The following is a 22,593-nucleotide window of genomic DNA, read 5'->3' on the forward strand; positions in this document are numbered from 1 at the left end:
AAGAAAAGGTTAAATTTGCAGTTCACTATTTCCCTAGGGAAAATTCAAAGATAAACTAACAGGGAAATGGAAAGAATCACTATAATACCAAAATTTTCTCCTTTTAGGCCTTAGCAATTACCCATTCTAAGAAAGAGGAAAGAGAGATCATATGGGTTCTCTTTCCATCCTACACACTTATTACAACCCAGCTATGACTTTAGAAAAGGTGACAATGTATCAAATGGCATACAAGCAAACTGTTACTTAGTTTTTAAAAAACATGACTTTTAATACAATTTACCAAGTTATCTATAAAAATGAATGACTTAAAAAGTAATGGTGATATTTTAGGCTTACTGAACAATAAACATAAAAATCTCTTAACCCCCAAATAACAAAACAATACAATTTTTAAATACAGTAATTTATTTCTATTTTCTTGGAGGAGAAATGTCCGAAAGCTAAACATTTGGAGAGAACTAGAAAGTGTGAATCTTTTAAGTGTTCAGCTAGATAAAATAAGAGACTGACTGATTTAATATGAACCAAGACCTTTCAAAAAGTTAATCTCAAAAATCTGCTTTCTTCCTTTAATTTGCTTTTTATAAATCTAAAATTTACCTTTTGGGTTTGGCCTAGAGAATGTTAATGTGATAAATCATTAAATAACCACATATGCAATTTAACTTGCCAAAGATACACTATGACATCAAAGTGAAGTGTTAACTTTCACAACAGAGATTTACTTTTCAGTAGAGTAGAAAGCCCAGACTTAAAATGTTCTCCCCATTAATACATGAATAGAAAAACAAAATTGTTTTTAACCAGGACAAAATGTTGGGGAGCCACAAGTCCAATTTTGTTTTACCAAGTGCCTTGTTAGAACTTAAAAATTTAGATGTTTTTGAATATGTATCTCATTCATAAAATATGGAAATGCTCTTTTGCCTAAGTGCAAGGGGAAGAGAAGATTAAGTGATTCATGTCTAAAGGCTATATACTATCAATTATGTACTATATGTTGAATTAAAAGGCCATTTAATTAAGCACATGGAACTTGAGGTCACAAAGAGGATTTCCCTTCAAGAAGAATATAATATAGTAGGGGGAGATATATAAAGATAAAAATCATGAAATAATGTTCTAAGTGTGACTTGAGTGTCATAGGAGGGGTTAACTTTGGCTAGGAGAGGTAGGGAAGGCTTCACAGGAGACATAAAAGTTAAGCACAACCTAAGAGATAGTAAGGGATTTTACTAGGTAAGGAAAAAAGCAATGAGAAAAAGGATAAAGAGTGAACATGACACATAGCAAGCAAAAAAAACTTCCAACATAAATACAGAGTATTAATATGTATTTTCCCTGCCCAACAGAAAACTTATTTCAGATACAATGCATTCATGATATGAAATTAAAGTTACATAAAATGAGAAATATCAAAGTAAGATGCTAATAAAGATGGCACATCAAAAAACACAGTGGTTCTTAACTGAAGGTGGCATGGCCCTCAATCATTTGCTTATGTTTTTAGATTGTTCCAATGACTATGGCTGTGGTTTTGCGGGTATCCCCAATGACAAGTTACTATGTGTGAAACCATTTCTCACATGTGTAAATTATTCCACCCAATATGTCCCTAGGGCCCCTGTAGAGCAACAATATTACCAAAACCCTGGCTAGCATCCATGCAGCAAGGGGGCTGGCTTTAAAAACAACAGACAGAGGCAAATTCACAACCTATGTTGTGAGAAACATAGGAAGAAAATTATAAAGAACAAACCAACAACCTCTTAGGGTGATCTGAAAATGTGTCCACAAATTCTTTGATATTTCCTCCTTTTAAAAGATTTTTTAAAAAATTTTATATTAGAGAGAAAGAGAGCATGAGCGGAGGGGCAGAGGGCAAGGGAGGGAGAATTCCAAGCAGACCCTGAGCTGAGTGCAGAACCCAACGCAGGGCTTGATCTCATAACCCTGAGATCAAAACCAAGAGTCAGACACACTCAACCAACTGCGCCACCCAGGAACTCCAACATTTCCTCCTTCTAAGAGAGTTTAATTACCATCTCCTTGAGTGTGGATTAGATTTAGTGACTAATTTTTAATCAACAAAAAAATAGCATGAGTGTCAGTGGGTAACTTCAAAAACTAGGTCAAAAAAGGCACTGCCAATTTCCTGTTCTCTCCTTAGGTGGCTTGTTCTGGAGAAGTTAGCAAGCATGTCGTGAGGAAAAGCCAATCAGCCTAAGGAGAGGGCCATCGCAAGAAATTGAGGGTTTCTGGGCGCTGGGTGGCTCAGGTGGTTAAGCCTCTGCCTTCAGCTCAGGTCGTGATCCCAGGGTCCTGGGACTGAGTTCCGTTATCAGGCTTCCTGCTCCGTTGGGAAGCCTGCTTCTCCCTCTGTCTCCATCTCCCTCTCTCTGTGATGAATAAATAAATATAATCTTTAAAAAAAAAGAAAGAAATTGAGGGCGTCTGCCCAAAAGCCATGTGAGTAAACCAACTTAGAGGCGGCTCCTCCAGCCTCAGTGAAAGCTTCAGAGAAGGACTGCAGCCCTGACCAACACCCCAACTGCAACCACGAAAGAAATCCTGAGCCAGAACCACTCAGCAAAGCTGTTCCTGAATTCCTGACAGACAGAGACTGTGAGATAATAAATGTTTATTGCTTTAAGCCATGGAATTTTGGCAATTTATTATATAGCTACAATTACAATACTCCCCCCCCCCCCAAAGAATACCAGATTCTTTCATTTTTAAAAGTTAAAAAAGTACCATGAGCTCACTTGTTATATAATACACCACTGTGGGGTAAGGAAGAGCCATTCTGAAGATGAATGTTCTAAATCCATTAGTATGTCTTAGAATAATGACTTTTTTTTAAAAGTCAGAGATTGTTTAAACAAAACGAGAATAGGAACTCTGAATAAGCAAACCTCAACAGTGTAAACTGAACCTCAGAAATTGAATGCTGCATTTTTAATGTCCTTTTGTAGCATTCCCTCTAGCCTCTAACCTTTTCATCAGTATAGCAAAATCCTTACACTCTTTGGTAAAAACTGTTTCCCATCTCATTTTTCTCTCTCTTTGACCCTGGCCATTAGAGTTAAAAAGAAATTCAATTGTGAGTGCCAAGGACGCTACTGAGGAAGAAGTTATTTCTACTAACCTGGGTGCAAATATTGGGCAGACAGAGTGCAATTTTCACCATATCAGGCAAAATGGACTGATATAAATGTTGAGCTTCTGCTTCTTCAAGTACCTGAAAACCAATCAAATATATTAGTAAATAATAACCAATGAACAAATGTTTGTCATGAAATTAAATTACATACCTGCTTTTCACTGAATCCCATAAGGCACTTTATCAGTATCATCAAACACATGTAAGAGTACACCAATAGACATGCACTGAGATGGAACTTGTGTATTTAAAAATTCATTTTTTAAAAAAGATTTTACTTATTTATTTGACAGAGAGAGCATAAGCAGAGGGAACAGCAGAGGGAGAGGGAGAAGCAGGCTCCCCACTGAGGACCCTGGGATCATGACCTGAGCCAAAGGCAGATGCTTAATCAACTGAGCCACTCAGGTGCCCCTACAATTCACTTTCAAGCATATCTAATCTACCTGAATACCCTCTGAAAGCTAATTAAGTATCCCAAATATCAAGTATCTCTCATGTCAACTTTCACAATTAAATGAAACACTTGCAAATAAAAAAAACCCAGTACATTCTGCCCTTGGTTACAACTAAAAACTGCTAGACCACTAAGGACTTCCTAAGAAACCCTAGAACCCATCCAGTTTCAGTTGTTCATAATTTTAAAAAATCACCATAAAAAACATACTAATTATTCAGAGCACAGTATATTTTTCAAATCTAACCTACTGGGTAGTAAACAATGAGGTTTCTGATGATCATGAAATTTTTATTTTAAGGCACCGTTGGGAGGTTAAAACCACAATTCCCACATCATAATCTGAAGTACAACAAAGACAACATTCATAGCCCATTTTTATCTTTTATAATTTCCCATCCCTACAGGCTTTAGAAATTACTTTAGGTCTTTTGATCTAATTTCTCTCTAAAAATGTGTCTTTAAAAGTAGTGAAAATGAAAAAACACTGTTCATTTGGGAATTAACCAATTTGGAATTAACCAATTAACCATTTAGAAATTGGTAAGTCAGGATTAAAGTAAAACATTTATCAACTTAAAATTACATTTGAACTAAAGGAGGTCTCATTTATAACCCAGTCTGATTCTTAGGAAAGAAAACTGAGGCCAAGGAGGTTACCTTATTATCCTAGCTTGAGAAGGTCAATTAGCAACTAAATCAAAACTAGAACCCAAGTGTTCCCACCTCTACTCCACTACTCTCCCCACTTCTCTATTTGAAAGGGATTAATGAGGATACAGACTCTTCACAAACCTACAGACTTTCTTTGCTATAAACTGGAATTAAGGAACCTTCATTTGTCTATCTGAAGGTGCACAAGGTATGTCTGTAAATAGAAAAAGTAACAATTTACATCTACTCTGGTTTTATAGAGAATTTCTAACACTAAGAATTGTCATATCAATATGCTAACATCCAACCTATGCTTAAGCTCCCTCTCCAAATTAGGACAGTGTTAGATCTTTTATTAGTAGCACCGAAGGTCCTTAAACTGTTTTTTGGGGTTTTTTTCTTTTTGCCAGTCTATTTTCTTTGTATTGTTCAAAATGAGTAATTCTGTTGTCCTCTTTCAAGTTCACCATTTCTTTCTTCTGTCATCCCATTTCTTCATTGAGCTCATTCATAGCACTTCTTTAAAAATTTCAGTTATTGTATTTTTCAGTTCTAAAATTTCCATTTGGTTTTACCTTATAGTTCCTATTTCTTTCCTGAAACTATTTTTTCATCATTTTTAGCAGACTTGTAATAGCTCATTGAAGCCTTTTGTGATGGCTCCTTGAAAATCATGTCACATAATTCTAAAAGCTGTTTTATGTTGGGGTTGAGGTCCACAGATTGTCTTCTCATTTCAACACAGATTTTCCTGATTCTTGGTGATGAGTCATCTTTTATTGGAACCTGGGTATCTTGGGTATTATGTTATGAGATTCTGGATCTTATTTAAAGCTTGTTTTAGCACGCCTTCTGTAACAGAGGAAAGTAAGAGCTAACTCATTACTGCCAGTTCAGAGTAGAAACTCAGGCCCCCTACTTGTGAGGAGTGGGGAAGACATCTTGTGCCACTGGGTGGAGGTGAGAGTTCAAGCAGACCTCTACTGTACATTTCTAGGGCCCCACAGACCATAGCTGGTCAGTATTTTCTCTACCATTCAGAGTGTTCTTATGTTTATATAGTATCCAGGGTTTTAACTACATTTAGTAGAATGGACAGGGTGAAAGGTCTACCCAAATATTTTAACCTAAAGACATTTAACCTTTATATGTCTAAATGGACTGACAGCTTCTCTTTTGGATACCTATCCTTGTCTTTTAAAATTGACAGACCAAGTACTTGCTGCCGTGCTTTGCTGACAGTCACAAGCTTTAAAATATCACTTATTTATCTGATAAAATGTTACTGCACTGGACTTCTTCACAACTGTCAACACTTCAGAGCTATGTCTAAATGCTGCTTTGGAAACACAAATGAGAACATAAAAAAGTATCATTCGAGAACATAACCAACCCAACTACTGTTTGAGATAGAATGCATAATTTATTGGGCACCTGAGTGGCTCAGTCAGTTAAGCAGCTGCCTCTGGCTCGAGTCATGATCCCAGGGTCCTAGAATCGAGTCCCACATTGGGCTCCCTGCTTAGCGGCGAGCTTGCTTCTCACTCTCCCTCTGCCTGCTGTTTTGCCTACTTGTGCTCTCTCTCCATCTCTCTAATAAATAAATAAAATAAAATCTTTAAAAAAATAGAATGCATAATTTAAAATGCTATTATGATCTTTAGCTTTCTCACATATTAGTATTTTTATGCAAATGTTACCTTTTATAAATTATTATTTAATCTTAACCTATACAGTGCAAACCAAGATATAAATGATAAAAGGTTTTTAAAATGTAAGTCATTTCTTAAAAAAAAAAAAGTAAGTCATTTCTTTACTTCCAGAGTAGTAAGAACCTTGAAGAACAGAATTAATGTTTATTTATAATAAAGCATCTATTATGTTTATTTATAATAATGGCAATGATGATTATAAGGAAAATAAACCTAAGACAATAAAAGGAGAGTTTCATTAAATTTTCTCACAAGTAAAGCCCTGCTCTCTATTGGATTGTCTGCATACATAACTTTATGTAGCAGGTGTTTCTGCATGTGTATACTTGTGTGTATATTGTATTTTTATTCCAGTCCCATAAAGCCTATGTATGTGTAAAGTGTATGTCTCATTCAGAATTGACATAAGGAATTTCAAAATTGTAATGCCATTTTGTTCATCTCTTCTTTTTAAACTATAAATCTGTTTGCTAATTCAACTCATCAGTAAACAAGTATTTTGAGTATTTATTATGTACCAGACACTGTACCAGGAATGAAGACAGAACCGTAAACAGTAACAGACATGATCACTGACCTCCAGCAGAAAGCCCTTTGTTCTTTCTGTGACTGCCACCCCCACCCATAGGTTAGGCCTAACCCTGAAGAACTGTCCTGGGTCATACTAAAAGCTCATCACAGTGACTGTAGAAAGGTTATCTTTCTTTCTTCCTTTAGCAGACAGAAACATGGATGAACTACTTAAAAAGAGTAACTGATTTGCCAAATGTCAAAACATTATGGGTTTTTTTTGTTTTGTTTTTTTTTAAAGATTTTAGTTATTTATTTGACAGACAGAAATCACAAATAGGCAGAGAGGCAGACAGAGAGAGAGGAGGAAAAGGCTCCCTGCTGAGCACAGAGCCTGATGCAGGGCTTGATCCCAGGACCCCGGGACCATGACTTGAGCTGAAGGCAGAGGCTTTAGCCCACTGAGCCACCCAGGCGCCCTCCTCCTTTTTTTTTTTTTTAAGATTTTATTTATTTATTTGACAGAGAGGCAGAGCAGGCAGAGAGGCAGGCAGAGGGAGAGGAGGAAGCAGGCTCTCTGCGGAGCAGAGAGCCCGATGCAGGGCTCGATCCCGGGACCCTGAGATCATGACCTGAGCTGAAGGCAGAGGGTTTAACCCACTGAGCCATCCAGGCGCCCCTCATGAATGTTTTAAATCTCTAGAAGCATGCAAAGGAAGAGATGTTTATTTATTTCTTCTTAGAATACTTCACCAACTAAAACTAAATCTATGAACTGTGCTCTATTACTACAGATATATTCATAATGACTAAGTACAGTGTCTGGCATAGAGAAAGTATTAAATAAATAATGACTTCTGAACTTTGAGAGAGTAAGTGCAATCTGTAGCTGATAAAATCAGAAAACTACTATCATTTTACTAAAAGAGGAAGTTGCCACTGATCTACTTCTTCAAATAGTTTAGAACTTTAAAAAAGTGACCAGTCACAAATCAATGAATATAATAAACACGTTAAGTCATTCCATTTTTATTGATATAAACCTAGTTAGATCACAGTAAAACTTTGAAAGTTACTACTAATCTCTTTTAATAAAAATTTTCAAAAAAAGAAACAACCCTTTATGTACAAGGTCTAGACTATTAAATTTTATTATATAATTTTTCAAAAAAAAAGTACCTCACACCCCAAAATCTGAAGAGGAAAAAAAGTCACAATCCTATGATCCTAAAATTAAAATAACTACTCAATTTTGTTATGTTAATATTTAACTAAATGGTATACTATACTTTATTCGAACTTGATTTTCTGTCTTAAGAGAAAGACACAGATGTCTTTCCATGTAACAGAATGATGTTACTAGATGTATGATTCCCTATCAATAGTAATTATTTTTCTTAACATTGTATGAAACTTTCAAAAAATACAGCAAAGTTAAAATAACTATACACTAATACCATATACTTGGTAGTTTCTATAATTAAATCACATTTTTCTATATTTACTTTTGTCACATATGTACCCATCCATCAATCCATTTTTAAATTCACTTTGAAGTAATTGGGTACATCTGTACATTTATCACTTCAGCCTGCATTTTAACAATTATACCTTAATATTTAATTTAATATTTATTTAGCTTTTTTCTTTTAAGGTAAAATTTAAATTCAATGAAATATACTAATCTTAAGTGGTATACTTAAGTGGCATATTACCATTCAACAAATTTTTTTACAAATGTATATACCTGCAAATCTAGACCCCTATCAAGATACAGGACATCATCAAAACCTTAAGAGTTCTCTCGGGCACCTGGGTGTGTCAGTCAGTTAAGCGTCTGCCTTTGGCTTGAGTCGTGAGTCCAGGGTCCTGGAATTGAGTCCCCCATCAGGCTCTGTGATCAGCAGGGAGCCTGCTTCTCCCTCTTCCTCTGCCTGCCACTTTGCCTACTTATGATTTCTCTTTCTCTCAAAAATAAACAAAATCTTTACAAAAAAAAAAAAAATGGCGCTTGGGTGGCTCAGTGGGTTAAAGCCTCTGCCTTCAGCTCAGGTCATGATCTCAGGGTCCTGGGATCAAGCCCCGCATCAGGCTCTCCGCAGAGTGGAGAGCCTGCTTCCTCCTCTCTCTTTCTCTGCTTGCCTCTCTGCCTACTTGAGATCTCTGTCAAATAAATAAAATCTTAAAAAAAAAAAAACCTTAAAAGTTCTCTCATGCCCCTTCCCAGGAAACTCCTGCTCCCACACCTAAGGGATACCATTGTCCTAAATTTGTCCTATTACAGATTAGTTCTGCCTCTTATAAAACTTTATGTATTGTAAACAAAGGACCTGTACTGTTTTATGCAAGGTTTTTTTTTTTTTTCTTAACACGGTATTTTTGAGATATATCTATATTTTATCAGTGATTTTGTTCCCTTTTATTATTTTATCCCATTGTATGAATACACCACAATTTGTTTATTCATTCTCCTGTTGATAGACAACAGGTCTATTTCTAGGTTTTGGCTATTAGATAAAGATGCTATAACATTCTTCTATAAATACAGGACTTTTCTCACACTTACACTCTTATTTTTCTTGGGTATAGAAAGGAACAGAATTAGGAGCACCTGGGTGGCTCAGTCAGTTAAGCTCAGGTCATGGTCTCAGGGTTGTGGGATTAAGCCAACTTTGGGCTCTGTACTGGGCATGGAGCCTGCTTAAGATTCTCTCTCTCCTTCTCTCCCTTCCAGTCCCTCCTCTCTCTTAAACACATATACACACACACACACAAAACAAACAAAAAAACAATAAAAAACAAAAAACAGAATTAATGAATTAATGGATCATAGGGTAGATAAATGTTTAGTTTTCTAAAGAACTGCCAGATCTTTCCCCAATGTAGTAGTACCACTGCACACTCCAACAACAAAGTATGAGAGTTCCAGTTGCTCCATATCTATACCTACACTTGGTCATTTTAGTTTCAGCCTTTCTAGTGTTTGTGTACTAATATTTCATTTCAATTTTCATTGGCATTTCCCCAATGACAAATGATACTGAGCACTTTTTAATGTGCTACTTGGTCATTTATATGCCTTTCTTTGTGATGTCTTTTAAATTCTTTTGCTCATTTTTTTTAATAAGGCTGTTTGTCTTTTTAACTTTTAATCATAGTTATTTATATATTCTAAATACAAGTTCCTTGTTAGAGAAACTTTCAGAAAATATTTTATCCGTGTCTTTAGTTTCTCTACTCATTTTCTTAATGTACTTAGATGATGAGTATTAATTTTTTTTCTTTTATGGCTAATGTTTTCATGTCCTATGAAATCTTTCCCTAAATGACAAAGATACTTTCTCCCAAAAGCTTCATGGTTTTAGCTTTTGTATTTAGAATTATTTTCTATGTATGCTGTGTGGGAAGAGCTGAAGTTCATTTTCCCCCCATATGTATATCCAGTTCCTCCAGCACCATTTGTTAAAAAGACATTTCTTTCTCGCACTAGATTTCTTTAGCATCTTTGTTGAAAATCAAATGATTCTGTAATCCTGGGTCTATTTCTGGGTTTTCTTGGTTTCCCACAGATCAATTTGATTCTTTGTTTCATTTTGTTTTTATTTTAGTATAATTAACAAACTATATTATATTAGTTTCAGATGTATAATACAATGATTCAACAATTCTATATGTCACTCAGTGTTCACCACAATTTGATTCTTATGTCAGTAATACATTAGCTTCCTTAGGATGCTATAATGAAGTACCACAAACTGTGGCTTGAAATAACAAAAATTCATTCTCTCATAGTTTGGGAGGCTAGAAGTCTAAAATCAAGATGCTGGCAGGGTTATCCTCCCTCTGAAAGCTCTAGGGAAGAATCTTTCCAAGCGTCTTCCTAATTTTGGTAGCTACTAGCAATCCTTGGGGTTCCTTGACTTTAGAAACTTTTGACAAATAATAGCTACTATTATGATGATGTTACATATTTTACCCTCTGCCTTGTTTAACATTTTACTACAGTTAAATGACTAAATATGGGTCAAGACTTAGTTCACATTTCCCTGATTTTCCTAATTGCTCCTTCCTCTGTGACTCTATTGTCAAATGTACACACCTGTACTGCAGCACTTATTACAGCTTATTATAGTAACTTAACCACTTATGTCTGTCTCCTCTCCTCCAATCTGTGAAACACTGCAACAGCAGGGATTGTATCTCTGATATCTTGCATTCCCATACTAAGCACAGTATTCAGTACTCACTATTATTTGCTGAATAAAGAGTTAATGAAAATAAAAACATTACATTTTACCTTGAAAGTATGCCTGAAAAATAGAAAGCATAAGGACATCTAAAGAAACTACAGTTTAAAGGAGTTTCCCACACTCACACTTAATGGCATAAGTTAAGACTAGATGCCAAGCCTTTGCTTACCAGGTTTTAGAGAATGGAGCACTGGCCAAGATACTGGAAGACTATAGTAAGAGGCGCAGATCTGCATTTACTCCCTGTATTAACAAAAAATTCCGGAATTCTTTATTTCCTTATCTGTAATAAGGATAATTCTAACTCTGTTTAACTTACAGAGTTATGAAGGTTCAGAGGTAATGGTGTTTTATGAATTCTAAAGCCCCACATACAAATGCAAAGTAATAACAATAGTAATAATAATCTAATGGGCCAATAATTCACCACCTTTCTGAATTGAGCCTCCTCCTTCCTTCATCACCCCCACATCAATTACTGCCAAGTCCTACTGACTGATTCAGCAGGAACTTAACATACTCGTTACCTCCTCTTAATCACTACTACTAAGCTCCCCTGACTCAGCCCTTCATCTAATCTCCCCAAGAGTGCTACAGCAATCTAACTGCTGCCCTACTGCTGGCCCACCTTCAGTTTCCACACAAGTACACCCTGGTGTGTTCCAGCTCCACTTGAAAGCTTTCAATGGCTTTTCACTGCCTTTACAATACAGTATAATTCTTTGAACTAATAACCAACTATCTGGCCTTAGATGCTTGTCTAGTCTTCTTTGGCACACATACGCATCACCTTCTGTGCATTTTACATACTGGCAACTCCGCAATTTACTCTTCTTGAGCACCTACCTGTGCTGCCACAGATACAATTTGTGCTACACCTACAGTATCTTTCCCACTCAACTTTAAAACTTACCTAACCTTCTGATGTCTTGCTCAAACAACATGTTGTTTCAAAGTCTATACGATTTGATTTGCCAACTAGAAGGTTAACTTTCCCTCCTCCAATTTATCTGTACTTTTTTTCACAAGACACTTAAGAATTCCTGCTTTATACTGTAGTTATTTATGGATATGCCTACGAGTGCTTACTAGAAGTTCCTTTAAGACAAGATTTATGGGGGCACCTGGGTGGCTCAATTGGTTAGGCATCTATCTGCCTTCAGCTCAGGTCATGATCATGGGGTCCTGGGATTAAGCCCCACATCCCTGCTGAGCAGGAAGTCCATTTCTCCCTCTGCCCACTCATTCATATGCTTGCTCACTCTTAAATAAATAAATAAATACTAAAAACAAAATTTATGTTGATTCACTATGCCTAGAACAGTGATATTCATATGTGACATTCTAATAAATACTTGTTCAATTAACTTAAATTTTCTATTATAGGTAATTTTACAAAGCTCATCCTCTTCTACCTCTCTACTTCCTATGAAAATCACCAATACTTAGAGCAGATATTAGAGTTTCTTTCCTTTTTTCTTTTCCTTGTTGTTTTTTATTTTTTCTTTTTAAGGAAAAGTAAATTAAACTGCATATGGGGTAAGCTTTCTATAATATACTTAAAACTTAATGGGATCCCAAACCAGAAAGGTAGGTTCATACTTCAAAAATTTAAAAAAGAGGCACACAAGTGGCAGTTAAGCAGCAGACTCTTTGGTTTCGGCTCAGGTTGTGATCTCAGTGTTATGCAATGGAACCCTGTGTTGGGCTCTACGCTCAGCATGGAGTCTGCTTGGGACTCACTCTCCCTATCCCTCTGCCCCTCCTCCCACTCTCTCTCTCTCTAAAAATAAATATATAAAATCTTTAAAAAATTCAAAAGAAATAACACAAGTCAGAATTATCAAGATCTTTCAGACCCACTTATTCTTCAGGCATGTTTTTAGACTACAAAATTAAATGTTAGAAAGAAAAAAACCAATTATAGCATTAAATTATGTAAGGGTAAAAAAACCAACAGGAGAAGGTGAATCTTTCTAACATTTATTTATGCGTGACTCAGGCTGACACTTTGAAAAGAAGAATGTGACAGCTTACAAGAAAACAAACTCACTCACTCCCCCTTAATTTCTGAAGGCTCGTGCAAGTCTGACAGGCCAACCACAGGGTGATCTCTCATGTGTATCATCCATGACAATTACGGCTTCAATAAGAATGTTCCCCAAATTTTAATAAAGCCCAGCTGGTTTTCAGGAAATAGCTAGCCTAACATTTTCATATTTAAGAAAGCATATTTCAGAAATTAGTGAACTATTTTGTGCACCTAATTAAGACTGTCTAAAATTTTTATCTTAAGGCATCAAAAGAGGTACAAAATGAATGTTGTGGAGAACAAGGTGATATGAAAGGCTGAGTGCTAACAGGGGTCAGTGTTGGTAGCAGGGAAAAGGGCTGTGCTGGGAAGCCACCCTGCCCCTCTCTTATCTTTGCTTTGGTTTGGTTTTCCTCTTCAAAGAGCTATTAAGAGCTACTGTATGAATTTTCAAAGTGCTATGACTTTGAATCTGGGAATCACTGATAAAAATCACAGCTCATTATAAGCATTTGAAATGACTTAAGGATAGTACAAAAGAGGCTTCAAAGTATTTATCTTGCAACTTACACTGGAAATAACCTGTACCTGTCATTAGAGTAATTCGACAGTTGTTTAATATGGGGTAAATCAGGCTGCTACAGCCATTTCCTCTTCTTCCCCATCACTGGTTGTCAGCAACAGAGGAAAAAGAGTGCAAGCAGTGGATTCTAATTTTATTGTACATCTCCATGCCCACAGCCAAGCTCCTGTTAGCCCTATTCCTATTAGGCTCCTATTAGGCAAGAGAAATAAGGAAGGAGATGAGAAAGGGCTCTCCTGGATGGTCCTCACAATTCCATTTCTAGCCTCTCCCAATCACTATTCTGTGGCTCGTGACACAACTCTGCACTAGTTTCTCTCTTCATCCAGAAAACCAGCCACCAATGCCTTAAATTTCACAGGTTTTTGTAGATGGAAACTTCACCATCATGTACGCCTAAACTGAAATAATTAACAACTAATCTGGGAACACAAGCAATTTACAAGGAACATCTTCACCCAGTTCTTTAAAAAAAACTATGCCTCTAAACAACTGTCACACTATCTGCTACACAGATATCATTAGATTATACACAAATAAAATCGTATAGGTTTACGAAACATGAAGGAAGCTCTTCTCTAAACAGTATTTACTGATAATGACAATCTTTTTCCATGCTAATAATAAAATGCACCGAGTATTATCTTAGGACAAAGCATAATAACGCATCCTCACTATCCTGTCTCCAAAGGAGAATTTACTTCTCAATACTGTTATGGTAAATGATTATCCTTTAGGGAACAATCCCACAGTAGCACAAGATGCTCTGATAGGTCTTTCTCATCTCTCAATCCTATTACCGTATGACTACATGGCCATATCCATCAATCACGTTAGCAAACACCAACAAACCACAATGCTATTACATATATGCCAACAGATATTTTCAATACCATAGAATCACATTATTATCCATCTTTTATAGTCAGAAAATCAAACTGAACATGACAAGATTTCAGAGAAATAGCTAATGGTAATATAAGTTTTTTAGTCCTGGAAGTAAGATGAACTTAATTCATTCAAGAAATGTGAGTAGTAACTTCAATCTTTTACTACAGTTTATACTTTTAAATTTAATGAGAATATTATTGAACTGTAATTAATACTTTAAAATTATTTTTAAGTAACTTTTAAGATAGTTCAAAGACAGCCTCTCACATACACTAGAAAAATAATTTGCTATATAAACAAAGTAATGTGCATACATATTATGGTGCCTAATTCTTAATTTAATTCCCAAAATATACAGCATGAATTAAAAAATCAGTATTATTGGTCTACGCTTCACTCCTATTAACAAGGCTGAAACACACTTAATTTTCCCAAAAGGTTTGAGGGCACCCCCTAGTGGCAGATTCTTTGGGGGAAAAAAAAAAACGGTAGTAGAAAACAAATACTATCACAAAGAAAATATCTTTTGAAAAAAACTGACCACGCTCTACCCAAAAACTCAGTTATTTCAGGCAATAGCCAATGTAGTAAAAATCAAAATGTGATCAAAGAATGTTAAGAAATCTCTGAAGCTCCCTATGAAAAATATCAGACCAGCAGCGGCTTTCCGGCAGCAAGACCAGCAAGATGTCCAACACAGAAGGAACCTGAGAGATGATCTCATCCAGTACAGAAGAAAACTTCCTAGCACATGTATTGACTAAGTATTTGAAATATGGCCAGTGCAACTGAGCAACTGGATTTCAAATTTTATTTCACTTTAAATAGCCACATATGGCTTTGGCTACTGTTTGGACAATACAGATCCAGCCCTATTTGCTACTACTACTCCACTGCAGAGAAAGTCACCAGAGCAGTCGATGGAAGATTCAAAAGTTTCCAGACATATGTAGAACTGGATGTAACAAATATATATATGACTAAATCTGTACCTCTTTATTTGGGGATTTTTAAGTGCAACTAATTTAATTCAACTGCACTGAGCTGCTTTTGGTAACTGCAATTCATTTTAGAATACAGAGAAGTTTGAAAATGTTCCTTTTAAAATATTCCTTTTAAAATAATACTGGCTTTATAACCTATATAAAACTGAAGATATTTGACAACTGCCATAACATTTAGGTACATCAAATAAAGTGGATTAAGTGTTCAGACTTAATTATCACCTGGGGCATTCATTCTTTTCTTACATGTAGAGAATAAAAAGGTAAATGGGTCCTTGGACTGTGGATTAGCTGAGCTCAGAAATCCAAAAAAGAGAAGAGCCCAGAAGCCTGCCTCTACTTGATACCAAACTCTAATAGTATGTTGCTCTTTATTTAGTTCAAGCACCTACGGAGCACTCACTTTGTCTAGGACATCACATGGAGCACTGTGAGGAATAAAGGCAGACAATGCAAGGTCTCTGTCCTCTAGAAATTCACTACCTTTTAGGGTAAAAATGTCCTATAAATAACCATAAGGATTGTGTGTGCTGGCCTCACTTTTTCTGATACCAACCGACACTCTCAAATGGTTAAGTAGCATTTTACACAAATATATCATCCTAAATCTTCCGTTAAGAAACTGTGGCTTAAGACCCACATTTGTGTGTTAACCTACTCTTTTTGAGTATCTTGAATTTAGTTCAAGAAACATGTACTGGGCAGCAGCCATAAGCCAGAAAACACTAAGATGTCCTGGAGAAGCTCAGCCTCATAAAGAATGCAGACATTTTATGGACAGATCATGTGTTATGCAGCAAGTTCACGGAGGTACTACTATCAGCACTGAGAGGAGTTTTTAGTAAATAAAACTACTGTCCTCTCTGGGAAGAGAGGAAAGAGTTCTTGGAGGAAATAAAGACTGCTCAGTCTGGAGAGGTGGATTAAGAGCAAGCAAACAGCATGCCAGGGAATCATAAGCAACAGTCATTAGGATATCAGGTCTGGAGCAGGGCAGTGGCAAGAAATGATGCTGGAGAAGTGGCAGAGGCAAGGCCATGGAATACCATAAATATCACCCAGGAGAGTTGAAAACAGATGAGGTGCCACATAAGATTTGAAGATATATGCTTCAGAGAGCTCACTGTGTGTGTGCAGCACGAGGGATGGATTTGAAGGGAGCAACACTGAACACAGGGGTCAGCTGGATGACTGGTGCCATATACCATCTGAGTCATAAAGACAGCATGGATTAGACCAATATAGTAGAAATAGAGGTGAGGCTCAAGAAGCCTTTAGGAAGTAAAATTATGGTGTCTTAATATAAGAAGCTGACAGAGAAAAAGAGCTGAAGATAAAGATCCAAGTATGCCTCAGCATTAAGTGGTATTTAAAGCTCTTGGCACTACGTTAAGTGATAGGAACATAACAAAAAACAAATTAAATCACAGCCTCCTTCAAGGAAAACTAAGGGAGATGAACAAGGAAAAGTCCATAACAGAAGTGACAGCTAGGCTGGACACTAAAGGATGAGCAAAAGTTAACCTGCCCTTTGCGAGAAGAGTGAGGCCAGAAAAGATAGAGTGACATCTGTATCCTCAAGTATAATTCTATTTTGGACTTGCTGAATTTAAGGGCGGAATAAAACTAGTTTTCCTTTGAGATAACAAAAGATGAATAAATAATAATGAAAATCTAAAATAAAGGAACTAAAAAATTTTACCTTTTACATGGTCTCCAAACTCTCCGAGGTGTGAAGTAGGAACAGATGGACAGTAGAGTGCATGTGAAGATTAGAAAACATTGTGCAAGTTCGCAACCAAAGATCAATGAGGAAAAATATATTCAAGACAGCAAAAAGAACCAAAGGCTAAGTTAAGATTCAACAACAGGAACTCTCAGTAAAGCCTATCAAGAAAATTTTACTATTTATTTCTTGCTTTCACCACCTCCTTCCCTCCTTTTTTTCAGTTAAGAGGAAAGGAAACAGGTAGCCAGATGCTATCAGAGTTGGAAACTACCACATACTAAAGATCAATGATAATCAGATGAAAAAATAGATGACAGTTACCAGGCTGGGCAGGAAGAGAAAGGCAGGAGAGAGCCAACACTGTTTTGCAAGGTGTGTTCCATGGAATACCAACTACAAGGGAAATCATAAGTTGTTACATAGAAAAGGGTCCTGTTTGTAAATAAGTTTGGGAAAAATGTTTAACCAAAACTAAGCAGGTTTCTTTACTGTAAGACTCCTTAGAACTATTCCCAGTAGGAGGATATAATATGTAGCATACTAACTTGACCATTCAACTCTTTACTTACAAAGATTTTGAGCAACTAAGCGGGGAAACAGTGGCCCAGAAGAAAAAGGATAGAAGCAGCAGCCTTAAAAAACAGGGTACAGTAGGAATATGAGAATTGAAAACTAGGAGGCTATAGTAAAGGAGTAGCTTGAAACTTATGACTTTAGAGAAGGAACTGGCCCTGGATAACCAGGTCCAAATTGTGACCATACCCGGTCATAGAAGTTAACACAGTAGTGGGTTTCCCATACAGACCTGAGTCAGACCAGCACTAGTTGATGACTAGTGTCATCAACATGGTATCAACCAAAGTTGCTCAAGCTGATGTCAGTAACAGGGCTGAGAGGAAAAGGTGTCAAAGACGGATAGATAACAAAGTAAGAGGGGATATAACCAGACAGCAAGGATACAAAGGAACAAAGACTGTTCATTGGTATGTGCACATTGGTATGTGCCCTCCCAAAGTCAATGTGTTTTTTGAACTAACCTTTTAACCTTTTTAACCAACCTTTTCCCAGAGAATTTTTCTTAGCTTCTCTGCTACCTGTAATTAAAATCTTTGAACTTACTGGGCCTCCCTAGCTTTATTCAACTGGTTTCTATGATGATTCTGCCCCTTTCCCTAAACATTTCTAGCTGACCTTATGTTTGGGTGGTATGTTTGACGCCATTCCTCTCTAAGTGGTAAGTCAAGGTAGGCTCTGATGGCATGGACCACGGTGCACAAATAAAAAATGAGACCCACTTTAGCTAAGGTCTATAAGCATCACCCTGGATTTTCACAGATCTGGGATACAGTTAAACAATTCAACAATGTAGTGGCATTAAGCACTGGGGCCTGAGGAGGAAAACAATTCCTTCTCTTCAGAGAAGGAAAAACTGCCACTCAGAAAAGCTCCTTCAGCTAAGATAAAAGTTAAGTGACAGCTACTATACAAGATGTCTGAACAAGATGGTAGAGTAGAGCAGTCATTTTGAGAACTTTTATACACATCACAGTTAACTGAGGGCTTGTGAAAACACAGATGGCTAAGCCTTGCCACAGCAGTTTCTAATTCAGTAGGTCTAGGAGTGGGGCAAAATTTACACTCTTAACAAGTTCCCAGGCGATGCTCTCTGCTGAATCAGTGACCATACCTTGAGAACCACTGCAGTAGAGTAGGTTTCTTGATCTTGCTCTACTGACCTTTTGGGGTAGATAATTCTGTTATGGAGGGTATCATCCTATTCATGTGGGATGTTGAGTGGCATCCATTGCCTCTATCTGCCAGAGGCCAGTAGCACTGCCCTCCCAGTTGTGAGAACCAAGAATGTCTCCAAGTATCGCCAAATGTCCCCTGGGAAGCAGAATCACTCTTGAATTGAGAGCTATCATAAGGGGCGCCTGGGTGGCTCAGTGGGTTAAGCCGCTGCCTTCGGCTCAGGTCACGATCTCAGGGTCCTGGAATCGAGTCCCGCATCGGGCTCTCTGCTCGGCGGGGAGTCTGCTTCCTCCTCTCTCTCTCTCTGCCTGCCTCTCTGCCTACTTGTGATCTCTCTCTGTCAAATAAATAAATAGAATCTTAAAAAAAAAAAAAAAAAAAAAAAAAAGAGAGAGCTATCGTAATTAACTATAGTAGTTAAGAGCCAAAACTGGAGTGAGAGGCACCTGGGTTGAAATCCTGACTTTATCACTTAAGCAAGTTACTTAAGCTCTCTAAGCCTTGGTTTTCAGTTCTTTATTTGTAAAATGAAAACATTAATGGTGTTTGCCTAATGGGGTAGTTGTGATGATTAAATGAGATAAAACATACCACTTACACCATACTTAGTACATAATAAACCTCCCAATTACAAGGACCACCACTGTTGCTACCACAGATAACCAAGTAGGGAGTTATAGCAAACTCCAAGGAGATTAAGGGCACAGGGGTCCTTGGAGAGGAGGTTAAATTTGGGAGGAGATAGGGCTAAGCCCAGAATGCATAAAAGTTTGCAAGAGAACCAAGATGAAATGTCTACAACTTAAGCTAGCTAAGCTGCTGGCCAAAAGGAAAGGACTACAGAGGAAGAGAGATATCAGCTCTGGGGAAAGAGGTTGAGTATTTGCTGCTAAACCAGTGAGCTGTGATATAAAGTACTTTTAACATTCTATTCCCAATGGAAGATGGCCTTTGTGCTACAGACTGAATGCTTGTGTCCTCCCTAATTTGTATGTTGAAACCTATTCCTGCCATGTGATGGTATTTGGATGTGGAAGTTTAGGGAGGTTATTCAAGTCATGTATAGGATTAGTGCCTTTTTAAAAGAGACCTTGGAGAGCTCTGTTGCTCCTTCTGCTTTGTGAAAATATAGCAAGAAAACAGCCTACATCTATGAATCACGAAGAACAGTCTACTAAATACCAAATCTGCCAATACCTTGACCTTGGACTCGACAGCCTCCAGAACTGTGAAAAATAAATTTCTGTTGCTTATAAGCAACCCAGTCTATTGTGTTCTGTTACTAGCAGCCTGAATAGACTAAACCACCTTGTTTACCTCTGAGCTGGGCTTCCCAGGACTGAGGCAGATTAGACGAACAGCATCACCTGGGAATTCATTTGAAAATATTCTATATTTCACTATGCTGGAAATAGTTCTTGTTGGAGAAAATGTCTTTTTTACAGTGTTTCTCAAGTAATCAAAGAGCATCTGAGGCAACAAGTTACTATGCCACTAAGCTTACTAAAAACGTCTTTAACACAATAAAAAATAATTGCTCAGACAGTTTCAAACTGGAATGTATCATGCAGTTAATCATTACCTGTCATTGCCTTAGCAGTAAGTTATGGGTATGTACTTTTCACAACTAGTACCAACAGTAAAATACAGAGAAGATGATTAGCTCAGTCCTCATTAGATGCAGCTATGATGGTACACTGGCGCTAATAAAATACTCACTGCATCGAGAGGACAATTGACCTATTTAACCCTCATTACCAAGATTACTGCATTGTTGATACAGACTACACATTGAAACTACAAATTTGAAAAACAGGAGAGGAGAAGCAAGATGACAAGGAGTAGGAGACATAAATTTCAACTGGTCCCAGGAATTCACCTAGATATCAAACCATTCCAAACACCTACAAACTCAAGAGGAGATGGAAGACAAGGATAGCAGCAATTCTATGAACAGAAAACCAACCACTTTCTGGAAGGTAGGATACACAGAGAAGTGAATCCAAGGTGTTATCTGGGAAGACAGACCACAGGGGAAGAAGGGGGTAATGGGAGTCTCCATCAGCCAACTACCGGCAAGTGATACTGATAAGCAGCAAAGAACAAAATCAGAACTTTTAGAAGTCTGTGCCATCAACGGTTCCTCCCCCAGAAGATCAATAAGAACAAAAAGCCAAGACTAAGTTTACTGATCAATTAGAACTGCAAAACTCCAGTGCAGCAAAGGGGAATACAGCACATAGAATTCAAAGCTTTTCCTCGTGACTGTTTAGTCTTTCAAAGTTAGTTTTTAAATTTTTCTTTATCTTTTTCTATTTTTTAAATTTTTCTTCTTTCCCTTTTCAGCCAACATCTTATCTAATCAATTCCTTTTAAAAAATCTTTTCTAATTTTCATTTTTATACTCATATTCTATCCCTTCATTGTATTTAACCTTTTTTTTTGTCTATATATAAGGTTTTCTTTAAAATATTGAGATACAGTTTCTCTTAAAAGACCAAAATATACCCTAAATCTAGTGTATGACCTTGTTCTAGTCTCCTGCCTAATTAGATTCCCTCCTCTTTTTAAAATTTTTGTCTTTGGGCACCTGGGTGGCTCAGTGGGTTGGGCTGCTGCCTTCGGCTCAGGTCATGATCTCCGGGTCCTGGGATCGAGTCCCGCATTGGGCTCTCTGCTCAGCAGGGAGCCTGCTTCCCTCTCTCTCTCTCTCTCTCTGCCTGCCTCTCCATCTACTTGTGATTTCTCTCTGTCAAATAAATAAATAAAATCTTTAAAAAACATTTTTTTGTCTTTATTTTTTCAACCAACTCCTTATCAATTCCTTTCTTAAAATATTTTAAAAACTTTCATCATTACATTCATATTCCATCCCTTCATCATATTTATCCTTATTTGTGTGTGTGTGTGTACATAAATATAAGTTTCTCTTTAAAATTTTGGGAGGCAGTTTTTTCTAAACAAAATACACCCAAAATCTACTGTGTGGCTCTGTTCTATTCAGCAGCCTGATCATATTCTTTTTTGCCCACCTCCGGTTTCGGGTCTCTTCTGATTTCTTTAGTGTATAGTTCTCTGGGGTCGTTGTTTACCCTTTTAGCATTTTATTCTCTCATTCATTATTCCTCTCTGAACAAAATGACAAAACGGAAAAACTCCCCTCAAAAAGAAAAAGAACAAGAGAGGGTACCACCTGCCAGGGACCTAATCAATATGGACATTTGCAAGATGTCAGAACTAGAGTCAGAATGATGATTATAAAGATACTAGCCAGGCTTGAAAAAAGCATATATGATACTAGAGAATCCCTTTCTGGAGAAATGAAAGAACTTAAATCTAACCAAGTCACAATCAAAAAGGCTATTAACAAGGTACATTAAAAAAATGGAGGCTCTAACTGCTAGAATAAATGAGGCAGAAGAGAGAATTAGTGACATAAAAGACCAAAGGATGGAGAATAAAGAAGTTGAGACAGAGATAAACGACTACTGGATCACGAAGGAAGAATGTGAGAGATAAGCAATACCATAAGATGAAACAATATTAGAATAATTGGGATCCCAGAAAAAGAAGAGAGAGAGAGGCCAGAAGGTATTTTGGAGCAAATTATAGCAGAGAACTTCCCTAATTTGGGGAAGGTAACAGGCATCAAAATCCAGGAGGCACAGAGAACCTCCACCTCAAAATCAATAAAAATAGGCCAACACCCATTATTTAATGGTAAAATTTACAAGTCTCAGAGACAAAAAGAAAATCCTGAAAGCAGCTTGGGACAAGAAGTCTGTAACCTACAACACTAGAAACATTACACTGATAGGAGACTTATCCACAGAGACCTGGCATGCCAGAAAGG

The 22,593-nt window shown here is 37.0% G+C and overlaps 1 protein-coding gene across 4 annotated transcripts in view; it reads right to left on the reverse strand.

The window, feature by feature from the left end:
• The window catches only part of PARG (poly(ADP-ribose) glycohydrolase), a 123,963-nt gene that overhangs the window by 66,355 nt on the left and 35,015 nt on the right, over nt 1-22,593 (reverse strand). For all 4 annotated transcript variants that reach the window (XM_082718696.1, XM_082718693.1, XM_082718694.1 and 1 more), the window contains exon 8: nt 3,152-3,244. In XM_082718696.1, the coding sequence (XP_082574822.1) occupies nt 3,152-3,244 (93 nt within the window). The remainder of the gene's footprint in view (nt 1-3,151; nt 3,245-22,593) is intronic.

Source organism: Mustela nivalis (genome assembly GCF_964662115.1).
Source record: "Mustela nivalis genome assembly, chromosome: 2".
Taxonomy (NCBI): domain Eukaryota; kingdom Metazoa; phylum Chordata; class Mammalia; order Carnivora; family Mustelidae; genus Mustela; species Mustela nivalis.